At 48.4% G+C, this 14,188-nt stretch overlaps 1 protein-coding gene across 1 annotated transcript in view; it reads right to left on the bottom strand.

The window, feature by feature from the left end:
* Positions 1-893: 893 nt before the first annotated feature.
* The window catches only part of LOC103184058 (probable E3 ubiquitin-protein ligase HECTD4), a 91,750-nt gene continuing 78,455 nt past the window's right edge, over positions 894-14,188 (bottom strand). The window contains 17 exon segments of the mRNA XM_042337386.1: positions 894-4,254; positions 4,733-4,955; positions 5,412-5,607; positions 6,086-6,252; positions 6,704-6,925; positions 7,142-7,245; positions 7,635-7,790; positions 7,917-8,036; positions 8,384-8,530; positions 8,621-8,811; positions 9,025-9,148; positions 9,655-9,761; positions 10,397-10,548; positions 10,780-11,003; positions 11,635-11,842; positions 12,129-13,438; positions 13,758-13,937. Of these exon segments, the coding sequence (XP_042193320.1) occupies positions 4,118-4,254; positions 4,733-4,955; positions 5,412-5,607; positions 6,086-6,252; positions 6,704-6,925; positions 7,142-7,245; positions 7,635-7,790; positions 7,917-8,036; positions 8,384-8,530; positions 8,621-8,811; positions 9,025-9,148; positions 9,655-9,761; positions 10,397-10,548; positions 10,780-11,003; positions 11,635-11,842; positions 12,129-13,438; positions 13,758-13,937 (3,968 nt within the window). The 3' untranslated portion in view covers positions 894-4,117.

The raw sequence follows: 14,188 nt of genomic DNA, 5'->3' as shown, positions 1-14,188 counted from the left end.
GTGAAAGTACCTTATTTTGACTGGTCTGGATTTTGCTGAATAGTCTGATGCCAACATGTGCAGAAATAATGTGACGATTGTCTGTCGGATGCCTTGATTCCAACTGCAGTAAATTCAAGATGGGGTTAGCAACAAAAATAGATTAAAAACTGGAGCTTGAACCCACAACCTCTGACTCCGAGGCTCCTGACTGCTGGGCTGACACGTACACAGGGTTACAGGGTCTCTGAATTCTCGGGATTAGCCATTAAACATGGCAGGTGAATTCTCTTTATTCACTTCTGGTTTTGACCAATAGAAAATGAAAACACAATTCAGGGGATCGGTAATTCCCTCTGTAAACATTTACACAATCTAGAAGTTCCCAGTGTCACTAGTTTAACTTTATGGTTTATAAATCAACAGCGATTACACAGCAGTAAAGGTACTTTCCATTCAGGGGCAAAAAGTGGTTTAAATTAATCCCTTGTTCCTGTTGCACAATGTGCTCAATTAAAGGAACTCTCAACAGTCCAAACGCTGCTTTACTTTCAAAGAAACAATGGGGCAAAATATAATTCATTCTCGACACTGTTAGATTCATTCAAAGGTGATGCAATGTTCTGGTATGTTTTAGTGGCAGAAAGCACCTCATCGCATTGTTGAGCCATCATCTCAAAGTGCTTTATAGATATAAAGTGCAGTAACTATTTTCCAGGGCGTGTTTATAGGGAGTGTCTGGACGTTAAATCAAATCAGGATTCGGTGATTGCCATTATTATGGGGTTTGTGTCGCCCTTCAACAATTCTATTTAACTAAGTGGAAACTTGGTATTTTGTCCTGAGGGGATCATGCATGTATCCCACCCCCCCCCACCCTCCCCAATAAAGACGAGCAGTAACCTCAGAATGAATCTGGTCCAACTGTTTTAATATGAATGTAATTCCCATTCATACATCACTGCCTTAGGGACCGATGCAGACTAGATCAACAGTACAGATGACTTTTTTTAAGATGCATTCATAAATAATTGCAATAAATATACATCAATAACTGTACAGAGCACATTAACACCTGTATGTTGATATGTCCTTTTTTTTTAAAGTTTTTTTTTATATCTGGGCGCTTGCTCTCAGTAAAGTGGAGCTCGTGTAGTAGCAGCAGGTTAACATGACCACAGCCAGCACCAACCACATCACTCTAACCAGGCAAAAACAAAGAGCAGGATCCATGCTAGTGTCAGGCTCCCCGCGGAGAAAGGCAGGGACTTTGTATCAAATATGAGGGTTTTTTTGGGGGAAAAAAAGCCGCAAACTCCACAACTGGAGGATGTGAGAAAACGAAATCCGCTTCAACGGGGTTTAAGTTGCTCACGTGCCAGGGCAATCCTGTTGCAGCAGATATTATGGTTTGATCGGAGTGACATGTTTTATGACCGGCATTTTATCTGAAAATCACACAATTCGCAGGTTTGTGTGTCATTGACCCTATAGCAGTACAACAGGGGATTGTATAATGTGCGATTATGCTCCTTGGGATTGCAGATGCCACTACATTAATTTCCAATCTGTATAATGCAGTCAAGCAGCTGGAGTTTGATTCCCCCTTTTAATGGATCTGATTCATTGGAGGCGAACGTCAGCCACAGCAGAGGTTAAAGCGAGCTCCCGTTTCACCACGCTTTATAAACCCACAGTGAATATAAAGGCCATTTTACAGCAAATTCAGCTCCAGCGCTTTCTCCTACGTGAGGTCGGTGTGCACTGTGTAGGAGTATAAAGGATGGGTGATGGTGGATATGTACACAATATACACTGTGCTAGTTCCTGATAAAATGAACTTTCAGCACGGATCCTGACAGTGGCTCAATCTGCTCTTTATGTGCCAAATAACTTAACTACAATTACACAAAACCTTCATTCACTCAGTTATTACAATAGGGCCTTCACACACGTGTATACTTGCAGAGCACCTGACAATTGCACAGCAAAAAAAATAAAATAATGAAAGCACTCTACACCCTAGGATAATTTACACTTGCACAATATGTTCCTGGAGGCTCCATGACCCTCAGGCCTCCTGATCTGAGTGCACGCCATGTCAAACCTGCACCGCAAAGGTTGAGATACATCCCATTCCTGGCATTAGGAACTTAGTGCATTACTCCTGCTCCTCTCACCTTGTATAAAAGGGAAGTTTGTGCCCTACTCTCAGCCCTGGTTTTCTGCTAATGTGCACAAGTTCTGCATCAGATTTCCCCAGTTCCACAACAGTGTTTTAGACTAATAGGATTATAATCTCCACCCCAAAAAGTTTAGTTTGTTCTATTGATATTAGATGTGTGATAAATGAATCACTGCTGTTTAAAGACAGGAAATTCCTACTTATGTTCCCCTTTTCCTTTCAGACTGTGATAGCCGTGTACAAGATATGTAGCGATGGGCCGGGTATAAGATATGCAGTAAAGAATGACTACCAGCTTTGCTTGAATCCAAAGCTCTATTGAACCTATGGCACTGGTAGATCTTAAGAGGGTTTAGGAGGGAGGGAAAAAAAGAAACTTTACTCCCAATTCTAAGGTGCCGTCGATTCTAAGGCACGACCCTCCCGTCAGACATGGGGCAGTAGGATATTCTGCGAAGAAATAGTGATAATAAAGAACTTGAGAAACTAGTCGAATCACAGCACTTCAGTCGTAAGATTAACAAAAGCCATAAAAACATTGGTATAAAGTTCTGAGGGCAGCAAGGCTCCCGTGGGTCAGGGCGTGCCACTGGATGTGAAGGCGGGCAGCTCTTTGCTGGAAAGGCAGATTAGAAAGGTTCCCCTGGGACCAGCTCATTCACTCACACTCTGCTGGTGCGGAGCAGGGCATTATTGGCTGCTGGGACAGTGTCCCAGTTTGTTAGGTGTGGAACTGGGTGTGGTGGACAGAGATGGGATAAGAAAGGAGAGAGAGACCCGTAAGGACAATGGAAAGGGCGAGAATACACAGAGTCAGTGAGCAGAACCAGCGAGTGGCACCCAAACACACACCGTTTCTCTAGATAACGGTCTCACAATATCACTGAAATGAAGAGTCCCAACTCTCAGCTTTCACCATGTCCTGCTCATTTATGGTCCCTTGTAAACAGGTTCTCTCAGTAACTGTTTGATAGCCAATAAATGTTGCTCCCAGCTCCAACGCCTGGACTCCCAGTTTCTGCTTACACTGCTGGCCATCACCAAAACTCAGCAGTAAACAGAACAGGAAGAGAGGGGCTGGGTAAGATTAACTCCCATTCAGCACAGCTCACTCTGATAAACTTCTGTGGTAATGCTTTTGTTACCAGAGGTGAAACTGAGGAAGTGGCTCCTGTTGTCTGGGCTGGCTTCTGAAGAGCTCATTTCCCCCCCTGGTGGGGGGGAGGGGGGGGAAGAGGAGTGGGGATGAGAGGGGCATGAGTCACACAAACCCACCTCAGAGCAGACCCTTCCCAATGGGAACACATTAACTCTGGAGCATTTAGATTCCGTGGGCGCAGTGCAGATGCCGAAAGGGTGTGCGAGCAGGTGCATGTATGTGCATTAATCAGGGCAGAGGTTTAACTTTAACCGGGGAGTGAGCACGCACGAGAGAGAGAGAGAGAGAGAGAGAATAAAAAGCGAGTGATCTCTCCTCTAGTTGAAGACTTGATAAAACTGCTGCTCCCTCTAGAGTTAGGACCACAGAGTATATAAAACAGTCACGTTTTACAATGAACTATATCCCCCTAAACACGAGTAAAGTGTTTTGAAAGCAAAGTACACTGTTCTAGCCAGACAACCGACCGACCGACCATGTGATCTTGAGATAGCTGCTCGACAAGACAGCAACACAATTCAACCAGTTTCCAAGTCCATTCACAGGAATGGAAATTTACAAAAAGGTGTGCACCAGCGCGGAAGCAGCTTTCTAGTTACAGGGTTCAGGAACGAACCCTTTTTTTGCTCCTGACCGGAGTTCGGATTCCACCCGCACTTCCACCGCAAGTCCTTTTTATCCCTCTTCCACCCACCCCCCGCCTCCTCCATCCTCCCCCTTCCCCAAAGCAGGTGTTTGGATATCGGCGCTTGTTCTGAACGGATCTGGATTCGGCGTGGTGGGCACGCTCGGGTTCAGCCGCTCAGGGGGTCCTCCCGGTAGTGGATGGCGTAGCGGAGCTTCTCCAGCATGATGTCGAGTGAGGAATACTGAGGGAGTTTGATCATAAACATGCAGGTTTCCACCCGGACGTAGCGGGAATCTGGAGAACCTACACCGGAGGGAGTGGGGAGAGAAACATTAAAAATAATAATTTGGTCATTCAATCTACGACTGTTTGTGGGACGCTGCTGTGCGCAACTGGCTGCCGCGTTTTGCCCACAAAATACACAGTCACTCTGCTTCTAAAATATATTCTGTGAAGAGCTTTGAGATGCCTTAACAACGTAATAAGCTGCTATATCAAATGCAAAGATTATTATTATTATTAAGGTTGAATTGCAGCTGAGGAATCAGAAGACACATATTTAAGATAACCACAAAGGAATTAAAGGGCAGTTCGAATCTTTTCCCCCCCCATTTACACCAAGGGCCTGGCTCAAACTATCTAAAGAGATTAAGTGTACACAAGACCCAAACCAAACAGAACCTGGAGAAAGAAATGAAGGGAATGCGCAAGTCTGCTTTCTGTGACGTTAATTAACCCCAAACACGCCGACCAGAATGTGTGTGAGCCCCGCCCAGGTTACCTGCAGCCCCATCGGGAGGTGCGATCTTCATGGGATAGGGAGGAACGTGGGCCGTGTCAGGGCCTCCGTCTTTGCAGGGGCAGGTGAACGGGATGCGCTCCTGGTTGCAGGCGAACTTGATGAACTTGCAGAGCTCCTCCTGGGTGAAGGTTTCCAGTGCCGTCCAGAAGAACTCGATGTGCTGGTCCGTCTCCATCAGTCCCACCTGATACATGGTGTGCGCCTGCGAGGGTGGGGAGGGGTATGGGCACAAACGCACGGCTGTGATCACAGTTCCTCAACGTTGCAGCTGTAAATACCTCACGGCTCGTAACCAAGCCCCACCTCAGCTTTTTGTGTCAGCCTGGCTCAGTGGTCGCACTCTCGCCTCCAAGTTAGAAAGGTGTGGGTTCAAACCCTACATCAGGACTGGGAAGAGCTTGGCCCATGGCCAGGATGGGCTGTCATCAGCAGTGCCCTGGAATACCTCCAACCCACCTGGCTCAGGATCCGGACTAGAGACTGCCACAGAGGGTGGGTCAATCCTGACATTCCTTGCCAAACATGTTACCTTAGAGCCAGTTCAGCTTGAAGGAGACTCTGCTTACCCCCCCCCGCCCCCACCCCCACCAGGAAAGTTCCTTCTATTCTGAGTGTTGGGCATGTTACAGGGGCCAATGCTGAGGGCAGGAAGGGTTACCTTGAGAAACTCCAGGTTGATGTAGGGCAGCCCACTTGTCCTCAGCTCCATCTCCAGGGGGGTCAGGATTGTCAGGAGCTGTAAGGGGATAATGGAGCCGAGTCCTGCTCTCACTGCTGTCATACAGTCCTTGCTCTCGATTTCCTGCATCCTCAGGTTCTGGATTGCACATGCATAGGCTTCCTTGTTCTCCCATCTGTAAAACAAGCACATCCAGAGCAATCAGCTTAAAGATACCACAAGAAAAAGGTGCCAAACATGATTGGATCAGCTTAAGAAACAAGTCGTTTTCCACACCAGACTTTGTCTGCCATTTCTTCAGCCACTAGTTCCACAGCTAGTTACTACACCACTGTCCCCAAATGCTCTTCCAATTGGAGAGTTGGACAACGAGTCAATGCACTCTTCCACTATTGACTACATCACAAGACAACCTTTCCCTTCCCCTGTCCTTGCTCAATGTTAAGCTGCGGATAACGGATTGTGACCAAAAGGAATCCTGGCCCAGATGCTCCCATTCCCCAACTCAGTGACAAAGGCCAACTGTTCCCAACCTAATCTGTGGAACCTAATAAACAAAAATAAATAAAATGTGATCAGAGACACCACAGCCCCTCAGTTTCCGCGATCCTCTACATCCTCTCAAGACGCCAGACCATCTCAGGTTCACTCACACCACAGTGATATCCCTGCCTCCAGGGCACAGCTCCACCTCCTCGCTGGTCATGGTGACGTAGGTAAATTTACAGCAGGGTTTGCTGGGGGAGTCTGGACTCTCTGTGCTCAGGTGCTGTGAGGTCACTTCAGCACACAACGCCTCCAGCTCAGTCTCATCGTTAACCTGGAAACACAAGAACCAGAGAACCCTGAATGCAGCAGATAGAGCCGCACCCACAATGCTGTCAGTGGAGCAACACTAATAATACAATAACAATCCTTGCATTTGATGTAGCACCTTATTACGTTGTCGAGACATCTCAAAGCGCTTCACAGGCTATACTGTGAAGTGAATTGACTGTATGTTATGGGTGAAACTCGGCAGCCAATTGTGCACAGCAGCGTCCCACAAATAATCATGGATTGAGTGACCAAATTATTATTATTTTTTTGAAGGGGTTATTACCCCCCTTCAAAAATCCCGCCCACAGAATATACAGCCAACTCACTTTACAGTGTATTCCGTGAGACACTTTGAGATGCCTCAAAGACGTGATAAGGCGCTATTATCAAATGATAAGGCACTGTTATCATAGCCCTCAGGGAGAACTCACGCCAAACACTGAACAACTTACAGTCTCAAACTTCCTGACATAGTTGTAGGTCAGAATGTCCACTTCCTGCAGGTCTGTGTCTGGATCCAACTCTTCATTTACGAGCGTTTTCCAAAACGTGGAGAGCAAATCCAGGGGGAGTGGGAGATCCGCGCGGATCGCAATCCCCAACAACTGCCCGAAGAAGTGCAGCAACTGCTCCTCCGCGTACGTAATGTGTCCGGGTTTCAGGATGTGCTTGCCCTAAACAAACGGCAGATGTTTGCCAGTCAGAAAACGCAAGAGAGGAATCCTCAGTCAATCGTGCTCAGTTGCCGTTTGACCAGGGCTGAAAACAGAGGGTCTGGGGTGTAGCTGATGTGTTTGGATAATTAAGAGGTGTAAAAGTCACCTACAAAGAAGGAATAATTTGCCAGGTTTCCCCACCTTGAGTTACGTGACCGCAGCTGCAGGAATTACCTTGTTTCGATTAGCTGCAGAGCTCGGACAAGGCACGAGGAGAGATAGTGTTGAGCTCTGTAACTCCTTACACACTTGCCACAGGAAGTGTCTGAAGGAACCACCTGGAATCCAAACAGCAGACATAGTGAGAAGCCGTCAAGAGATGTACAGAACAGACAAGACACACAATCAGAATGACAAGGTAGAAACAGAAAGAAAAAAATAATTGGCCCTTGAAGCTCACTCTTTCCATTGACAAACATCATGTGCTCTGCACTAGCTCAGAGTGCGAGTAGGAGACACAGGATTGCTGTGAGCTATATAAAGATCAAAGAATCTTCTACGTCAAGGGTCCAACCCATTCATCAAGGCAGTACTTTATAATAATATAAAATAATAATTTGTGGTCTGTAGGGAAATAGACCAGGCTTCTAAATGGAATTGACTGATCAGTTCACCCAGTATTGTTCCTCCCAGCTCAGCAGCAGATGATGCCTTTCTATGTCCTTACTTGTTCCGTGTACCTCTTCCCCAGTGAAGCGGATATTAAATGCGTAGGTGGGATCCCCACCACTGGCCAACTTGACACAGAGTTGGGATGAAGGCACCAATGCCAACTGCCGAGTTGCCTGGCACAAGTAGGTGTTCTCTGAGTTACGGATTTCTCCTGCAAATTAACACAAAAACATTACGTTGCAGGAAGCTTACAATCACGGGATAACGTGCTGACTCGATCCATGTTCATCCTTCAAACCCAAACTCTTCTCAGGAATCACAGGCTCACTCCTCTTACCTCCCACGATCTCCAGAGGATCCAGGGTTATTTCAGGCGCGGCGTGGTCTGCCGTCCTCTGCACTGTGGCATTCAGTACCCGGTTCATCACGGCCACTTTCGTGTCGTAAAAAACTAATCCTAAACGGAAGGCAGAGAGCAGGTGAACAATCAGGGACATTAATGAGCTGAAATAGCCAGTTTTTCTAGGCTGCCTTCCTGTATCCCTTTCACAGACGCTTCATACCTCAGCGTGAGGTTTGCCTGGACCCTGGCCAAGACGTTAAGCTGAGCGCAGTGCTTAACATGATGGCATGTCACACATAGTTGATTAATCCAATACATTTCACGCGCAACTAGAGGATCATAACATTTCCCCAACAGACCTTCATCCTAAACTTGGGAGGACCACCATGTCTATTACGTTACCTGCAATGCCACCTGAGAACAAGACTACAATTCAATTCAAGTGGGGTCTGATCGCTAACCTTTAGCCTGTCGCAGTAGGGAAGCGATGCTGCCCATGTAGGTGTCCGTCAGTCTGAGCTCCACCAGTGGCAGGAAGAACGTCTCTAAGGTGTTGTTTAAGGACTGAAGCAGTGCAAAGCGGAGCCGAAGGCTTTCGATTGGAACATCTAGGAAGAGAACATCGGAATGAATGGAACCCACACAACAGAGAATCAACCCATTGCATCGTAGGTCTACAAACTATTATTGTGACTTACTCAGCAGACAGGCGACTCGGGGATCAAGGGTATCAGCCGGGTCGATATAGACTTCATGAGGATGGAGTCGGCCTGGGGTGATGGCAAGATGGCGGCAGAGGCGGTTAATGTATTGTACAAGGGCCACATCCATCTCCAGGGTCCACTTTTTGCAGGATCTCTGAGCGTGTCTGGTGTCAACACAGGCACACCTGGAGCAGAGAGCAAGAGAGGGAGAGATCGCTGAAAGCAGCCAACCACAACTCGCAATATAACGCCCTTCACGCAGGATAGTGTCTCAAGAGCCAACAAGTAGATCACAGCATTGTTACAAACAGTAGAATGACATGTGAAAATCCAGGTGGAGTACAGCCCAACAGTCAATGTCGCCCATTAACTGTTTGAATCTAAACCATTCTGCTGACCTTTCAAAGTGCAGGTCATAACCACAAGCAAGAATTGCCCGCCACACACTCCGGATGTCCTGTTTTGTTCGATCCACAACAAACCTCTGGAATCCATCCAGTGTCAGATACTTCTCCTCTGGTGCTAATGGAAAGATAAAGAACCACAGCATTAGTAAAGGAAAGCCCACGTTACATACATTTTGCTGTCTAGCTGCAGTCTTGGGAGCAAAAGGTATTAGGTTCAAATCGCAGTTGCCCTCTCAGCCCTCACTCTTTCATGTTGGGCAAAATAAGCAACTTGAAGTAAGACGGGTCTCCAAGGAAGCCAAGCAGCTCTGCAGTAATCCAAGGCATTGTTCAGCTATTAAGAGCAGTCAACAGACCTGACTTAGTTTGGCTGTATTTGTGATGTTGGGAATTTTGGTCATCATCAGTTTCAAATGGGGGGGGTGGGGGGGAAAGACAAGGAAAAGTTGGCCTGAATAATGAATTATCCTGATTCCCGAGGTTCTGCAGTACGATTCTTCTTTAAATTGAGGAGGTGAATGCACAATAAACCCAGCTAAAGCTGCAGGCGGAGGCACTGTCAACCTCGCAGTTTTGATGCTGAACATACACAAGAGGGACTGGAGAGCAGCCGGGACCCACCTTCGAGTTTCTTTGCCGGTGATTTCTCGGGATCCTTGTCCTCGGGTTTGCCACATTTCTCGGGTGACTTGGCTTTCACAATCGGCTTCTTCTCACTCAGGGCAGTTCTGTCACCAACACAAAGGCAACTCAGCACCAATGGATCACTCTAACACGTCACCAGATATCATTGGGTAGGAAGCCTCGATAACACGATGGCTTAGTGAGTAAATGCACCGGGAAGTGCGAGACTGAGAAATACAGACCACAAAGGCCTCAAGTTTGATCCCAAACCTGGACTGGAAGCTCAAAGCACTTCACAGAATACACTGTAAAGTGAAAGTAAAGTATATTTTGTGGGTGCAACAGAACCTCTAGCACCTAGTTAGAGGTAACCATAATTTGTTTTTGGTGCACTGGGTGTCTGAGGAAACCTGCCATCACGCTTAAGAGTTTCCTAACCAGACTGGGTGCTGCACATGCATATGCCACCTCCACATGGCAATTTCCCCGTGTCTAGAAAGGAATAGAAATCCTCTCCCTGAAGGGATGACCCTGCTTATCTTACTCCAGATTGCATTAGGTACAGGTTGGCAAGAGCCAAGCTTGGGGACCCTCTATGAACTGCCCGATTGATGCAATGTATACTCATGTCACAGACAGACAGACAGTCATAATGACAGTGTTGTTATGATGACCTCCAAATTCAGGGTTCATGAGAACTCGTGAATCGAGCGGGTTGGACCCAATACACACAACGAACCTGACGCTGTTCAGCACGGACCTGTCTTTGGCTGGAGGTTTGCCCATTGGCCTCTTTGTGCTCACTACTTTCCCAGGGTGCTGCTCCTTGCCCGTCTTACTGTATTTGCTCTTGTCAAATTTCGGCTTCGGGACACCGTACTTCCTCAGTATCTTACCGTTTAACGAGAGAAAATGCTTAACGTTAGTGACTGTACAAAGCACACAATCAAAAAGAACAAAAAGTTATTTTTGATTGTAAATGAATAATAACTGATGAAAATGGCATCGACAACAACTTGCATTTATATAGCACCTTCATACAGGGCAGGGTCTTGGTGCGTTTGAAGGAAAAACATTTTTTTTTAAAAAAAGAGTAAAATGTGATCTCACAAACCCACCCACCTGTGTGAGCTGATCTTCGAGGACCTTTTTGGGCGGACGGACGTTGGTGAAGAATATCTGCAGTAAGTTGCCTGTTGTCTGGGAGTTGATTTGCTCTTTACTGAGGAAAATGTCTGCGACTTTGATGGGTTTGGCTGGGGCGAGGCTGAGCATCTGCTCAGAGTGTGCACAACTCTTGAAGATCTCCGCCAGCACATCCCGGGCTCCAGGAACAATCTTATCACCTGTGTGCAACAGTAGACACTGGTGCATTCACTCCTTGACACACTTTTCGGGATCCCCTTTCTCCAGCCCCACGCTTAAGAGTATTCAACCCAAACAGAGTTCCGTGCATCCCCTATACATGGAAATTCCAGAGTTGTGTTGGAATGGAATGTGCACTCTTTCCCTGGAGCAAAGCTTCAAGCTTATCTAATTCTGGAAAGTATTAGGCGCAGGTTGGCAAGAGCCAAGGCTTGGGGACCCCAGCGTGTTTTCACTTACTACTGGAGTCTAACCAGCTAAAACTGCATAGCTTGACATTGCTAGCACTGCCTGGCAAGCTTTCCCGCTGCTTGTCCAGCTAGGACCACTCTACCCATTAAGGGTTTGGCTTGCAGGGTTCACGGGAGCTGTGTGGGAAGAGTCCCTGCCCCCAGTGACTGGTTTGCCCTTCCAGGTCCTACTGATAAGTCTGTGCTGTCATCAGCAGTGCCCTGGAATCCTCGGATCCGCCTGGCTCAGGACTGGACTACCGAGACCGCCAAAGAGGGTCAGCTCGATCCCAACATTTCGTTGCAAAACAAGTCTCCTCGGAGCCAGTTTAGCTCCTCTGATGGGGGTGGTAAATGGGGAGCTTCCCGAATTCTGACTTACCTTTTATGAGCTTCTCAGTGAAATAATCCTCCAGTGCTGAACTGCCCTGGGTGTCGAACAGGCTCTGATTGACAGACGAGACGGTCAGAATCTCCTCTGTCGACATCTCCATCAGTTCGTCCTCACCATCCAGGTTTGACAGCCCGATCAAGTCGCTGCTGTTGAACAGACTGGCCCGGATCTTCTCGATCTTCGCCCGGGATCTCACCTACCATCAAGAAACCAATGTTACATTCTTGTGACCAAAAGAGGTTAGCTGGAACGCACACGGCCTGAAAGGCTGGTGGAAGCAGATTCAATAATAGCCTTCAAAAGGGAATTTGATCGGTACTCGAAAAAGATTCATTTTTTACAAGCCTTAGTATGGGGAAAGAGTGGGGGATTGGGCCGAAGGCATGATATGCCGCTATATCAAATGCAAGGATTATTATTATCATCATTATCATCATCATCGTGGTCTTGGGCTCTCGAAGAGTTCGAAGCCTGGTGCTTACCTCCACTATAGCGTAACCTTTGATGGGCCTGGTGACGAGCGGGTTGTTGTCCAGCGAGGTGACAGTGTACATGGATCCCACGTCCGAGACGGAAGCAGAATCTGCACTGTCCATCTGCTCGCCCAGACTTCCCAGGCTCCCCAGGCTCCCCGTGCTGCAGAAGGACAGGTCCAGACTCTCCTGACTGGACACCACGTGGGGGTCGAGGGGTACCACCAGTTCCTGGCTCGCTTGGAACTGATCGACAGAGATGTCACTGGTGGTCCTGGACACGCCCTGTGAGCTGCAGATGGAGGTCTGGCTGGTGGAGGCCGAGGCACTCATGCTCATGGCTGGCGTCACGCTGCTGCCGCTGCTGACCTCCATGCTGTCCAGGCTGCCGACCGCGGTCGGCTTCTCCAGCAGCTCTGGCTTGCCCTCTGTCCCGTCCGCCTTCGCCTTCAGCCGCTTGGGGTCGTCCTCCTGCAGCGGGATGTAAATCTCCTCCTTGAAGACTCCCCCGTGGGCGCTGCAAGCCCTGCGGATGGCGTTCCTCACCACGCACTCCTCGAGGTGCGTGGGGATGCCGGAGATGACCAACAGCCTGTTGTGAGAGGTGGTGCCCACTAGCGTCTGGCAGGCGTCCGACACGGCATCGTTGGTGACGCCCAGCCCCTGGGGATCCTTGCTGGTCAGGTGGCGGAGGATCATGAGCAAGGTCAGCGCCCGGTGGAACCATAGCATGTCCTCGGGCTTGCTCCCACTGATGTTCAGGATGCCGGTGTCGCTCTCGCTGCCCCGCGAGGCGGCGGACGGCCGCTTGCTGGTGGCTGAGGTCTTCTCCCGTTTCATTTTCACTTTCTTCCTCTTGGAGAGCAGGCTGGGGCTCTGCGGGGTCTGCCCCGGCGAGGAGGAGGACGACGAGGAGGAGTCGCTCAGGCTCGGGGCGCTGGTGGACGTCATGACGTTGACGGCCGAGCTCATGTTGATGGGCAGCGTGACCTCGGCCACTGCCAGGCAGATCTCCATCAGGGCGTGGAAGTAGGTGGAGAAGCGGCCCTGGTCGGTCACTCCGATCCCGATGCCGGAGCTGTTCCCGGCGTTCCCGGTCACCCAGTTCTGCGTCTCTTCGTCGTAGAGTTTGCGGAGCTCCGACTGGATTGCCATCAGCACGGCCAGGCATGGATTCAACTGGATGGCGATGGACGAGGACAAGCCAGAGGGATTCTTTCTCTGCTCCAGGTGATGGATCTTTCGTAACACTTCAGCCACCAGGTGGAAAATCATCTCTTTGATGCAGGGGGCCATATCTGTCGTCCACAGGAGATTAGCTTTGAATGGAAGGAGGGGGAGATACGAACAAACAGTGGGTTAAAAGTGTATTCTGACCTATGTACAGGAGGAGACCATTCAGCCCCCCAAGCCTGTTCCGCCATTCTTAGATCATGGCTGATCTATACCTCAACTCCATTTACTCGCCTTTGCCCCATATCCCTCAATACCTTTACTTAACAAACATCTATCCACCTCAGTCTTGAAAACGTTCTCAATTTTTTGGGATCGCAACATTTACTTGAATTATTAAGAAATAAATAGCTCGTTCTGAAAGATCTTTTCCACGGAAACGCAGTTCCTTGGGGGGATTCTTACCGAACAGCTCGACCACTTGCAGGAGGACTGATCCTGGGATAGTGTCCAGCTCGTCCTCTGACCTCCCGTCGTTTTCTCCCAGTTTCCAGGCTAACAACTGCTCGGTGAAGGCCATGGCAAGCGGAAACTCAAGAGGTAGTGAGTTTAGCACCAGCACCGCGCCGGGAGGAGGAGAGACGCCTGGTAAAAGCAAATTTACAACCAGAATAAAATACTTTACTGAAGTAAACAGTGAGGCAGTGAACTCTAGCAAACAGAGGCTGAGGGCTCTCTACGGGAAGCAGAAGCAATTGAAGTTTGATGGGTCTGATCATAATAATCCTTGCATTTTATACAGTGCCTTATCACGACTTTGAGACGTCTCAAAGAGCTTCACAGAATACACTGTAAAGCGAATTGACTGTACATTTTGTGTGAGGAATGCCCACAAT

The sequence above is a fragment of the Callorhinchus milii genome, unplaced genomic scaffold, assembly GCF_018977255.1.
Source record: "Callorhinchus milii isolate IMCB2004 unplaced genomic scaffold, IMCB_Cmil_1.0 Scaffold8, whole genome shotgun sequence".
In the NCBI taxonomy this organism is placed as follows: Eukaryota; Metazoa; Chordata; class Chondrichthyes; order Chimaeriformes; family Callorhinchidae; genus Callorhinchus; species Callorhinchus milii.
The sequence above is the reverse complement of the archived record's forward strand: the minus strand, read 5'-3'. Positions and strand labels throughout refer to the sequence as shown.